This window comes from Oncorhynchus clarkii, chromosome 17, assembly GCF_045791955.1.
Source record: "Oncorhynchus clarkii lewisi isolate Uvic-CL-2024 chromosome 17, UVic_Ocla_1.0, whole genome shotgun sequence".
NCBI lineage: Eukaryota > Metazoa > Chordata > Actinopteri > Salmoniformes > Salmonidae > Oncorhynchus > Oncorhynchus clarkii.
The window spans coordinates 27,389,993-27,403,271 of NC_092163.1; the positions used below are offsets into that span (position 1 = coordinate 27,389,993).

At 41.7% G+C, this 13,279-nt stretch overlaps 1 protein-coding gene across 6 annotated transcripts in view; it reads left to right on the plus strand.

Annotated features, from left to right (window-relative positions):
• The window catches only part of LOC139370662 (replication termination factor 2-like), a 42,875-nt gene extending 30,124 nt beyond the window's left edge, over positions 1–12,751 (plus strand). For 2 of the 6 annotated variants that reach the window (XM_071110271.1, XM_071110267.1), the window contains exons 6-9: positions 2,145–2,258; positions 3,218–3,272; positions 10,991–11,068; positions 11,682–12,751. In XM_071110271.1, the coding sequence (XP_070966372.1) occupies positions 2,145–2,258; positions 3,218–3,272; positions 10,991–11,068; positions 11,682–11,875 (441 nt within the window). In that variant the 3' untranslated portion in view covers positions 11,876–12,751. The remainder of the gene's footprint in view (positions 1–2,144; positions 2,259–3,217; positions 3,273–10,990; positions 11,069–11,681) is intronic. The other 4 variants (XM_071110272.1, XM_071110268.1, XM_071110273.1 and 1 more) reach the window with 2 other exon arrangements.
• The last annotated feature ends 528 nt before the right edge of the window (positions 12,752–13,279 follow it).

Sequence of the window (13,279 nt, forward strand, 5' to 3'; positions counted from 1 at the left end):
GCTGCACAACGAGACTCCCCTATTTGACCTAGATTTGTGAGTTTGTGTGTATGCATTGATATGTAGGCTAGGTGTGCCTGTATGTAGTTCTGTCCTTGAGCTGTGCTTGTCTTTTGATGTTCTGTATTAAGTCATTCTGTATTATGTCTCATGTTTTGTGTGGACCCCAGGTAGAGTAGTTGATGCCTTTGCAACAGCTAATGGGGATCCTAATAAAATACCAAGTACCAAATGTGTGATAGTCATACTGCATATTTATTTTCTACAACTCTTTGCGTGCACGCTGCTTGAAACCACATACAGTACATGTGGAAAGTATACCCCATAATGACAAAGCAAAAACAGGTTTTTAAAATGTTTGCGAATGTGCTAAATTAAAAACAGGAATACCTTATTTACAAATTATTCAGACCCTTTGCTATGTTACTCAAAATTGAGCTCAGCTGCATCCTGTTTCCATTGATCAACCTTGATGTTTCTAAAACTTGATTGGAGTCCACCTGTTGCAAATGCAATTGATTGGACATGATTTGGAAAGGCACACACCTGTCTATATAAGGTCCCACAGTTGAAAGTGCATGTCGGAGCAAAATCCAAGCCACGAGGACGAAAGAATTGTCCGTAGAGCTCCGAGACAGGGTTGTGTCGAGGCAGAAATCTGAGGCACACATTTTATTCAGCTTTGTTCAATTGTATTCTTCATACTATAAAATAATGACACGGAATAATAAGTAAATCTTTTCTGCTAAATGAACTAGTGCAGCCCATAGCCATTTGGCATATCCACATCAGGACCTAACATAAGGACAACTCAGAGTATGCTATTATTTTCTTCTGAAATAGATTACATTTTCTACATTCTACTTTAGACCGGTCTAAAATAAATAATGGATTTAGGAGGTGTGGAAGCCAGGAGATGCTAAATGTTTTTATATTCATTAACTGTCAATTGCCGTGAGGCCGGCAGTTAGTTGCTTGACAATCACTGGCTGACAAATTTTTGTGAAAACCACAGGCCTAGTCTCCACATGTTATTGGATTGTCAACATTGCAGAACCAAAAATGGGTCTCTGTTGAAGGTTGTGCGTCTTCCAGCCGGACAACAACCCAAACACACATCAAAAAGCACCCAGGAACAAACATTGAACTGTTCTGGAGTGTCCAGCGACGACTCCAAATCCGAATTCCATCAAACCTATGGCGAGATGTGAAAACAGCAGTTAGTGGAAGGCACCACTCGAGTGGGCCAAAGAAGAAGCTCTTTAATGGCTACAAGAAGGCACTTTTTTGGTTTTTTATCTCAAGTATTAGTTCCTGGGTGCCATTTTGTTTTAGTTAGCTTAATTAGGCTAACATTGTATTTAAAAAAAATGGGTGCCAATATATTTGGCCACCACTATCTTAGTACTAGACTTAGGTTATTTATTGTTTTGTGATTGTAAGTAACTATGTTCCATTGAGATTTGGATAGTATTATTTACTAGGGCTGGGAATTGCCAGTCACCTCACGATACAATATAATCACGATATTTAGGTGCCGATACGATTATGTATTTCCATTTTCAGAATGATATTTGTATTGCGATTCAATACTGTGATTTTGAGATTCCATGGTCCAAATATAATGCTCACTATATGTCTGCTGCAGAGGGACAAGAGAGAGCCATGAGAAAGTTAGTTTTGATCAGTCATGGAAATAAAAGCTCCCTATTTAAAAAGTAGATGGAGAACAAGCTATGAAGGAAAAATACAGAAGTTTTGATGCAGGTACAGACAACTAGCGCAAAAATAATATTGCGATATTGTCAAAATAATACTATACTATATATTGTCAAAAATAATATCCTGATATGTAACTATTCCCCCCCCCATCACCTTCTTGCTTCATGTCCTTGTTGTTGTGGCTCTAAAGTACACAAAATACATGTTTATATGTTCCTATATTTGCATTGTACATTGTGAATAAAATACAAGACGACATACCCGTAGGGGAGTTTAGAATCCCTACACGTGTTTTCCTTTCATAAACCATCCCCGTAATGTTAAATTAATGGATTCAAATAAGATACTCAAAAGCATAACATATGTCATGAAAATAATGTATATGAATGTCTGGGCTTAACTAAACCTTCTCTTGGTTGCAGTGTGGGGACCCGTTCAAAGACGAAAACCTTGTCGTCCTCAACGGGACCAAGGAAGAGGTGGAAAAACTGAGGGAGAAAATGGAGGAGAAGAGGGCCAAGGCCAAGGCATCAAAGGTACACATTCGTAGAGTTTTCTAATAAAAAATGTAGACATGCATTGATGTCAGTGAAAATTGTACTTACTGTAAGTGGAAGTAAAGATTCTCCCCTTACCGGTTATGTCAGTTACCTGGAATTTACTGTAACATTAACCACGTTTCCATCCAACCATTTCATGCGGATTAATTACATGATGCATAAAAAAAAGTAATGGGCTGATGGAAACATGAAATGCTGTACAATTGTATAAATGCCAACAAGACAATTCTTTCGTGGTGGAATCTTTTTGTGTCGGTTAAATGAATTGTGCGGGAAATGGCGGTGGAAACGACTTTATTAGCAAATATTGATATAATAACAATCATATTGATGTGAACTTGGAGTCATGTGGCGATATGTTGTGTGGTCCTCCCACTACGATTTGGGAAAGCGTGCAGTTTATTAGGATACATAACTTTTTAAAATGTTTTATCATAAACTTCACATGGTGATGCGCTTGATGCTCCTTTCCAATAAATATCCAGGGTTTTATTCTGGTGACATTATGATCCATGCTTGGCTGCCGTTTGACAAATACAAATAATATCACTCTTATCCATAATAATCTCATAATGTAGGTAGCCTACCAGCACTGTATCTGCGAGCTGTTGGCTAGAGCGCATATGCCAAGACCAGAGTGGGCACATTTTCTAAACAAGTTTTTGTGACTAAACCATCAGTAGAGTTGAAAATGTGCTGGAAATCCATTTAACTTGTATTTTTCATTCGGTGCATGGGAATTTAGCAACAAAAGTAATTTTTTATGTGCACTATGTCATCACGCAGAGCCTTTTATCCACAAAAGGTCAGTTTGATGGAAACAAGTCTCTGGTGGGAAAATGTCCATATTGTTTGATGCAGATTCAAGACTATTTGCATGAAAATCTGTCGTCAATTGGATGGAAACCTAGCTAATGATCTTTTTTTTCTTCTAGAAACCAAAGAAGAACAAAGTTGCAGAGACTGTTGCCAAGCCATCTGACTCAAAAGGTAGGAAGTGACGATGATGCTTGACAAATATCATATTTTGGTTTTATATACACACAGGCAGTATTTGGTGCAACCAGTTTGCAGAATGAATTAGTTTTGCTTTTCTATATTGATATTTAACCCCCCGCCTAGCTCAGTTGCCACCCACTTAAAATAATTTGGACTTTCAATAGAATTGATTAACATTTATTCTATGGGAAACACAGGTGTAAATACCATTAAAAAGCATAACATGCCAATCACATCAATCTTCAGTCATCTAAGGTTATGTCTGACAGAGATCTACATAGTGATGGAAAATATGTCCACACGGGCCAATGACATGAGCTAGTAAAGTAACCATGCAAAGCTTGACCTTATTAGTTGCTCAAACACCAATTGCTCATATTTGTTTTGGCTGCTTTTGGTTGCGTAATAGAACACATTTACATTGTATTATGTAGACTTGGGCTAAACGGCGCCCTATTGCCTATGTATTGCACTTATGTATTGATCTGGTCAAAATTAGAGCACTATGTAGGCAATAGGGTGCCGCTCTGTATTGCTTAGTCTGTATGTATGTGTATAGGTGTGCCTTACTGGTTAGTTATTTATTTGATAATGCCCGAGAAGCTGGTGTTTGGAGGATATATTGTAGAGGGCTGGCAAACCGTGACAATATATCCTCCAAACACCTGCTTCGAGGGCATTATCGCTTTTATACACTGGGTTACCCCAACATATTCAAATAATGATTTACATATTTTCATTATCTTGATAAAAAAAAAATCATACTATTTCATCCATCCAAAATAGTCGCGACACAAATCTAGGGTTGCTACCCAAACCAGCTGGACGTTCGTTCTATCGGTTCGAGTTCCAGAGACGCGACCCAGTCATTGTCTTTTTGTTCTGTATCTATGGCCGCAACCGAGTTGTTCGTTCTAAATGTTCCAATGCCATACTGGCTGGCAACATTCTAATCCCATGCTTGCTAGCTAGCCAACTACAGCTAACTTACAGTAATGTCAAACATTGCAGCCAGAATAACAGCAAAGTAGCTGCATTTGCGTTTGTTTAAGCTGTTTTGAAGTGATATTTATTTAAATACAGTGTATTCGGAAAGTATTCAGACACCTTGACTTTTTCTACATTTTGTTACGTTACAGCATTATTCAAAAATGTATAAATTGTTTCCTCCCCCCCCCCCCCCCCCCCATCAATCTATACACACTACCTCCATAATGACAAAGCATTTAGAAATATTTACAAACTGAAATAGCATTTACATAAGTATTCAGACCCTTTTTTTTTTCTTTTTTTAACTCAACTTCAAAACACTCTCCTTCAACCCACCTCACCCAATGTGGTGCGGATCTGTTTTTTTTTCTAAAGTATTTTTATTCACCTCAAATCTGGAATGCCCCAACAGAAGCTAGCCAGCTCACTAGCTACTAGCTAGTAGTCAGCCAACCACTGCTAGTGGTCATCAGCTAACCATTAGCTCGGAAAGCTCTCGCCAGTCTGTACAACGCGACTCAAACCAGAGCATACCGGACCTATTTTCTCTCCATTTCACCGGATTCCTACCGCAAGCTCTGGACATTTTCATGTGGATCATCGCAGCTAGCTAGCTGCTATCCAAGTGACTACTGGCTAATGTCGGTCCCAGAGCAAGCACCAGTTAGCCTGTAGCTAGCCCATGCTAGGCCCTTTCTCCCGGCTAGCTAAAGAGGCCACTCCTGTGCTACAATAAAATACCCCTTTCTACTGCCGGAACGGGGCACGGAACCTCGCCGTTCCATCGCGACTGGACCATCTGCTCAAGGGGCTACTCAACTGGCCTCTACATCGCGACGTCTACTGAATGCCCATCCACTAGCCGCGGCCTGCTAGCCACAGCCCGCTAGCTGTCTAGAGCATATTGGACTGTTAAAAAATGTAGAACCAGGAACAGATATAGCCCCTTTACACCCCAGTATCTCTACTTGCACACTACTTATACTTCCGGCGCCGACAGAGATGGCCGCCTCGCTTCGCGTTCCTAGGAAACTTTGCGGTTTTTTGTTTTTTTACGTGTTATTTCTTACATTAGTACCCCAGGTCATCTTAGGTTTCATTACATACAGTCGAGAAGAACTACTGAATATGAGCTGCGTCAACTCACCATCAGTACGACCAAGAATATGACTTTCGCGAAGCGGATCCTGTGTTCTGCCTTTCACCCAGGACAACGGAATGGATCCCAGCCGGCGACCCAAAAAAACGACTTCGTAAAAAAGGGAAACGTAGCGGTCTTCTGGTCAGACTCCGGAGACGGGCACATCGTGCACCACTCCCCAGTATACTTCTTGCCAATGTCCAGTCTCTTGACAACAAGGTTGATGAAATCCGAGCAAGGGTAGCATTCCAGAGGGACATCAGAGACTGTAACGTTCTTTGCTTCACGGAAACATGGCTCACTGGAGAGACGCTATCGGAGTCGGTGCAGCCAGCTGGTTTCTCCACGCATCGCGCCGACAGAAACAAACATCTTTCTGGTAAGAAGAGGGGCGGGGGCGTATGCCTTATGGCTAACGGGACGTGGTGTGGTCACAAAAGCATACAGGAACTCAAGTCCTTCTGTTCACCTGATTTAGAATTCCTCACAATCAAATGTCGACCGCATTATCTACCAAGGGAATTCTCTTCGATTATAATCACAGCCGTATATATTCCCCCCCAAGCAGACACATCGATGGCTCTGAACGAACTTTATTTGACTCTTTGCAAACTGGAATCCATACATCCTGAGGCTGCATTCATTGTAGCTGGGGATTTTAACAAGGCTAATCTGAAAACAAGACTCCCTAAATTGTATCAGCATATCGATTGCGCAACCAGGGCTGGCAAAACCTTGGATCACTGCTATTCTAACTTCCGCAACGCATATAAGGCCCTGCCCCGCCCTCCTTTCGGAAAAGCTGACCACGACTCCATTTTGTTGATCCCTTCCTACAGACAGACACTAAAACAAGAAGCTCCCACGCTGAGGTCTGTTCAACGCTGATCCGACCAATCTGATTCCACACTCCAAGACTGCTTCCATCACGTGGACTGGGATATGTTTCGTATTGCGTCAGACAACAACATTGACGAATACGCTGATTCGGTGTGCGAGTTCATTAGAACGTGCGTTGAAGATGTCGTTCCCATAGCAACGATTAAAACATTCCCAAACCAGAAACCGTGGATTGATGGCAGCATTCGCTTGAAACTGAAAGTGCGAACCACTGCTTTTAATCAGGGCAAGGTGACCGGAAACATGACCGAATACAAACAGTGCAGCTATTCCCTCCGCAAGGCAATCAAACAAGCTAAGCGTCAGTATAGAGGCAAAGTAGAATCTCAATTCAACGGCTCAGACACAAGGGTCTACAGTCAATCACGGATTACAAAAAGAAAACCAGCCCCGTCACGGACCAGGATGTCTTGCTCCCGGGCAGACTAAATAACTTTTTTGCCCGCTTTGAGGACAATACAGTGCCACTGACACGGCCTGCAACCAAAACATGCGGCCTCTCCTTCACTGCAGCCGAGGTGAGTAAAACATTTAACCGTGTTAACCCTCGCAAGGGTGCAGGCCCAGACGGCATCCCCAGCCGCGCCCTCAGAGCATGCGCAGACCAGCTGGCTGGTGTGTTTACGGACATATTCAATCAATCCCTATCCCAGTCTGCTGTTCCCACATGCTTCAAGAGGGCCACCATTGTTCCTGTTCCCAAGAAAGCTAAGTTAACTGAGCTAAATGACTACCGCCCCGTAGCACTCACTTCCGTCATCATGAAGTGCTTTGAGAGACTAGTCAAGGACCATATCACCTCCACACCCTAGACCCACTCCAATTTGCTTACCGCCCAAATAGGTCCACAGACGATGCAATCTCAACCACACTGCACACTGCCCTAACCCATCTGGACAAGAGGAATACCTATGTGAGAATGCTGTTCATCGACTACAGCTCGGCATTTAACACCATAGTACCCTCCAAGCTCGTCATCAACCTCGAGACCCTGCCCTGTGCAACTGGGTACTGGACTTCCTGACGGGCTGCCCCCAGGTGGTGAGGGTAGGCAACAACATCTCCACCCCGCTGATCCTCAACACTGGGGCCCCACAAGGGTGCGTTCTGAGCCCTCTCCTGTACTCCCTGTTCACCCACGACTGCGTGGCCACGCACGCCTCCAACTCAATCATCAAGTTTGCGGACGACACAAGAGAGGGAAGGCTTGATTAGGCCCTCGTGAGGGCCCTCGGAGTGTGGTGTCAGGAAAATAACCTCACACTCAACGTCAACAAAACTAAGGAGATGATTGTGGACTTCAGGAAACAGCAGAGGGAACACCCCCCTATCCACATCGATGGAACAGTAGTGGAGAGGGTAGCAAGTTTTAAGTTCCTCGGCATACACATCACAGACAAACTGAATTGGTCCACCCACACAGACAGCATCGTGAAGAAGGCGCAGCACCTCAGGAGGCTGAAGAAATTCGGCTTGTCACCAAAAGCACTTACAAACTTCTACAGATGCACAATCAAGAGCATCCTGGCGGGCTGTATCACCGCCTGGTACAGCAACTGCTCCGCCCACAACCGTAAGGCTCTCCAGAGGGTAGTGAGGTCTGCACAACGCATCACCGGGGGCAAACTACCTGCCCTCCAGGACACCTACACCACCCGATGTTACAGGAAGGCCATAAAGATCATCAAGGACAACAACCACCCGAGCCACTGCCTGTTCACCCCGCTATCATCCAGAAGGCGAGGTCAGTACAGGTGCATCAAAGCTGGGACCGAGAGACTGAAAAACAGCTTCTATCTCAAGGCCATCAGTCTGTTAAACAGCCATCACTAACATTGAGTGGCTGCTGCCAACACACTGACTCAACTCCAGCCACTTTAATAATGGGAATTGATGGGAAATGATGTAAAATATATCACTAGCCACTTTAAACAATGCTACCTAATATAATGTTTACATACCCTACATTATTCATCTCATATGTATACGTATATACTGTACTCTATATCATCTACTGCATCTTTATGTAATACATGTATCACTAGCCACTTTAACTATGCCACTTTGTTTACATACTCATCTCATATGTATATACTGTACTCGATACCATCTACTGTATCTTGCGTGGGCAAGTGGGCTATGCCGCTCTGTACCATCACTCATTCATATATCTTTATGTACATATTCTTTATCCCCTTACACTTGTGTGTATAAGACAGTAGTTTTGGAATTGTTAGTTAGATTACTTGTTGGTTATTACTGCATTGTCGGAACTAGAAGCACAAGCATTTCGCTACACTCGCATTAACATCTGCTAACCATGTGTATGTGACAAATAAAATTTGATTTGATTTACTTGCACATTAATCTTCTGCACATTCTCCCATTCCAGTGTTTAATTGCTATATTGTAATTACTTTGCCACCGTGGCCTATTTATTGCCTTACCTCCCTTATCCTACGTAATTTGCACATGCTGTATATAGACTTTTCTACTGTATTATTGATTGTATGTAACTCTGTTGTATGTGTCAAACTGCTTTTCTCTATCTTGGCCAGGTCGCAGTTGCAAATGAGAACTTGATCTCAACTTGCCTACCTGGTTGAAATAAAGGTGAAATAAAAATAAATACAACTCCTGCGCTGTCTTGCCTGTGTGCTAAGGGTTGTTGTCCTGTTGGAAGGTGAACCTTCGTCCCAGTCTGAGGTCCTGAGCGCTCTGGAGCAGGTTTTCATCAAGGATCTCTCTGTAATTTGCTCCGTTCATATTCCCCTCAACTGGTCTCCAAGTCCCTTCTGCTAAAAAACATCCCCACAGCATGAAGCTGCCACTACTATGCTTCACCGTAGGGATGGTGCCAGATTTTTTCCAGACGTGACGCTTTGCATTCAGGCCAAAAAGTTCAATCTTGGCTTCATTAGACCAGAGAATCTTCTTTCTCATAGTCAGTCTTTTAGGTGCCTCTTTGCATACTCCAAGTGGGCTGTCATGTGCCTTTTAATGAGGAGTGGCTTCTGTCTGGCTACTCTACCATAAAGGCCTGATTGGTGGAGTGCTGCAGAGATGGTTGTCCTTCCGGAAGGTTCCCTTACCTTCTCCCCCGATTGTTCAGTTTGGCCTGGCGGCCAGCTCTTTGAAAGAGTCTTGGTAATTCCAAACTTGTTCCGTTTAAGAATAATGGAGGCCACTGTGTTCTTGGGGACATTCAATGCTGCAGAAATGTGAAACCCTTCCCCAGATCTGTGCCTCGACACAATCCTGTCTCGGAGCTCTACTGACATTTCCTTCGACCTCATGGCTTGGTTTTTGTGCTGACATGCACTGTCAACCGTGGGACCTTATAGACAGGTGTGTGCCTTTTCAAAATCATGTCCAATCAATTGAATTTACCACAGTTGGACTCCAATCAAGTTGTGGAAACATCAAAGATGATCAATGGAAACAGGATGCACCTGAGCTCAATTCAAGTCTTATAGCAAATGATCTGAATACTTATGTAAATAAGGTGTTTTTGTTTTGTAAGAAATGTACTATAATTTCTAAACTGGTTTTTGCTTTGTCATTATGGGGTATTAGGTGTAGATTGAAGAGAGACAACAATTTAATCGAACAAAATGTGGAAACAGTCAAGGGGTCTGAATGCTTTCCGACTGCGCTGTACATCCAAAGCAATGAGCTAACGATGTGCTATTTCCCCCCTGTGCAAAGAATATGCTCTCTCTTCAGGACACTGTTGTTCAGAGAAGCTAGCCAACAATACAGCTAACAGTTTCAAACTGGAGCTGGAAAGACCGCAAACTATCTGCACTTCGTTTTGTTTGTCCTGTTTTCTATTAAAAGGTCTTTGTATATATCCATAAAAATGATATTGATTCATGATTTCAACTGGCTGAGAAAAGCTGCCTGCATGTCTTATCCCGCCAGCTGTTCATTACTATGGGACAGCTGCCGATCTAATTTGAATATTGAAACAATGTTGCAAATGTTCGGAGAGACAGACATCAAGGTTTATACAAATCTCTGCTGTTAAACTAAATGTTTGTCTAAAAGAAATTAGATAATGTCTAGATTATTTTTATAGTGGACATCAAGTTTATAAATTGCATAGCTGGGCTGATGAGACAGTGGATTGCGTAGTCAGATGGAACATGGTAAATAGGCATGGTAACTTGGGGAATAGATATCAGCTGGAATGCGCTTTTAGCGCACAGTGGTTAGAAACAGAAGGTCCATGTTAGCCTTTATGCAACGGGTGGGAATAATCCTGACTTACTGATTGGTTAAAACTGCATTCCGGCCAATGTCCGTTCCACATGTTACCATCCTCCAAACACCGGCTTCTCGGGCATTGTCACTTAAATATTGCACTCAAACTAACTTATAGCTTCAATGAGAAAATGTCTTGATCTGAGGTAGATGGATGTTTGTCAGGTCAACATTTGTTTTGACCCACTCCAGCCTACTTTGATTAGCTTTTGGAACATGCATAATGTTCAAATAATTCATCATATTCACACTATTGTAAAAGATTGTACCTCTCTTTTCAGACAGACAGGAGCTTCATGAAATGTTTTGGAAACATTCTGTTTTTCTCCCCAAAATGCCAGAGTGTTATAGATGTTTGTTAAAACGTTCTATGTATTTCTTGTTAACATTCATCTCTTTTGTTCCTATATAGAAAATCCAGAGTCCACTGAAACTGTTTCTTCAGAGGGCCAAACTTCAACACAAAATGGTGGAGACAACAGCCAGCCAGGTATTTGTGGTTTATTTTACTAGGAAGGGATACTTCAGGATTTTGAGGCCCTTTATCTACTTCCCCAAGTGTCAGATGAGCTCATGGATACCATTTATGTCTCTGCATCCAGTATGAAGGAACTTAGAGGTAGTTTCACCAGCCAATGCTAACTAGCATTAACTTAATGACTGTAAGTCTATATGGTATGTACTAGCATGTTGCCAGTTACTATAGACTGCCAGTCATTGCGCTAATTCTAGTTAGCATTTGCACTAACGTTAGATCTTGTTTTTCAGACACTATAACCTCTCCATACAGTTCATAACTCAGCAGCATGATGTTTCTAACGTTATAACTGTCATTGTAATATTGAGGAAAGCATTAAACCCTTCAAGTGTGTGTGTGTGTGTGTGTGTGTGTGTGTGTGTGTGTGTGTGTGTGTGTGTGTGTGTGTGTGTGTGTGTGTGTGTGTGTGTGTGTGTGTGTGTGTGTGTGTGTGTGTGTGTGTGTGTGTGTGTGTGTGTATTTAGGGGGGTTGAGGTAGCCAGAAGGCAAATTTTAATTTGGCACCCAAAAATTATATTTGATTTTAGCCTACACAATTAATGGTAATTTTGTCTTCTCCCGCTAGCAGTCCTTGAACCCCCTGCTTCTTCCAGCACCAAGGTGGTTACACCCTCGGCGGCAACCGGAAGCAAGAGGTCCATCCAGACCATGGAAGAGAAGTCGGAGACCTACAAATCTCTCTTCACCAGCCACAGTTCAGCCAAACGCACCAAAGACCAGACGTCCAACTGGGTCACCCACACCCCCTACCATTTCTAAATTACTTCACCTCCCCTAGATCACCACCAAGTGGTCATGGCAGGCAACACACAACCAGATTGTGTATTTGAAGGGTATCTATAAAAGGTTATTAATAACACATTCATAACCCATACTTAACACATTCATAAGAAGTACGTGAGCATTTCATAAATGCTTATGTCAACAACCGCAAGTTGATAATTCACATTTCTGTATTTCTGTGACGAAGGCAATATCAACTTGCTACTGCTTATGAATGTGTAATATGAGGGTTATGAAGCTTATGTCGGCATCCTTCAAGTAAAGTCTTAAGGAAGTTGACATTTTTCTTATAGGTATTCTTGGCTCAGGCTAATGAATCAATAGCCTATAGGAAGCACTATTAATGCTCATTTTTCTAGGAATGGCTGTATTATATGTAGGTCTTATCTAGGTATGGATAGATGTAGATTTGGCAAGTCATTATGGTTTGCTATGCAATATGACATATAAATGTTTTGAAATTATATCACAAGGGCCTAGTTTATTTTTTTGTATAGGAAGTGGAATAGTGAGTGTTTTTGTAGTGTTCATTCAAAACATCAATAATCAATAAGCTCATTACTTATGTCTATACTCAATTTGAATGTTTCCTCCAAATAGCTTGTCACCCACCACCCATCAAAATATAATGGGAGAAAAAAAAGGTTGTTTTATTCACATGTGCATATTTCATTTTTATTTAAATATTTACCTTTTGATATGCTTTTTCCCGCTTTTTTTGGGTTGAGGGTTGAACAAACATATGTCAAAATAAAGACTATGTCCTTTTACTTACAAAATGCATTATTTTTTTTATATGGAACAACATATTATAGTAGTGTGTACAAATAAAGGTGCATTAGGTCGACTCAATACGGGATTTTTTTGTTGTCCCTTTCAATTTGTATTTTGGGTGTGTCGCCAAACTACTGCTTTTTTTGCTGTATATTTATTGTAACTACTGTACCTCAACTTTTCATGACACTGCAGGTGTTTTTTTTTTCAGGTTTAAGAGTGGGGTTATAGGATTTAAGGTATATTTGGATTTCAATTATATTAGCCTACTTTAAGTACACGACCATGAAAGTGTAAATGAACCCAAAAGAGCGCAAATTGCAAATGTCATTTAAGTCACACGAAGGTGTCAAGGCTTTAATAATTCCTGTCACAAGATGGCAGCAGAGTTGTAACTTTGCCTTAGATTCTACTTGGAGTAGTAGAACTCTGGAACTCTACTCTGCGGATAAGTAGATTATATTAATTTAGGATATGACCACTGGAAAAAGTCGCATTGGAGAATTCTGTTAAATTAATTAAATACATTGTGTGTAGGCCTACTCTTTCGATGAAAGACTATGAGGAAAGCCCCTCAACGTTTCAATTTGATGCCCTAAAGGCCTG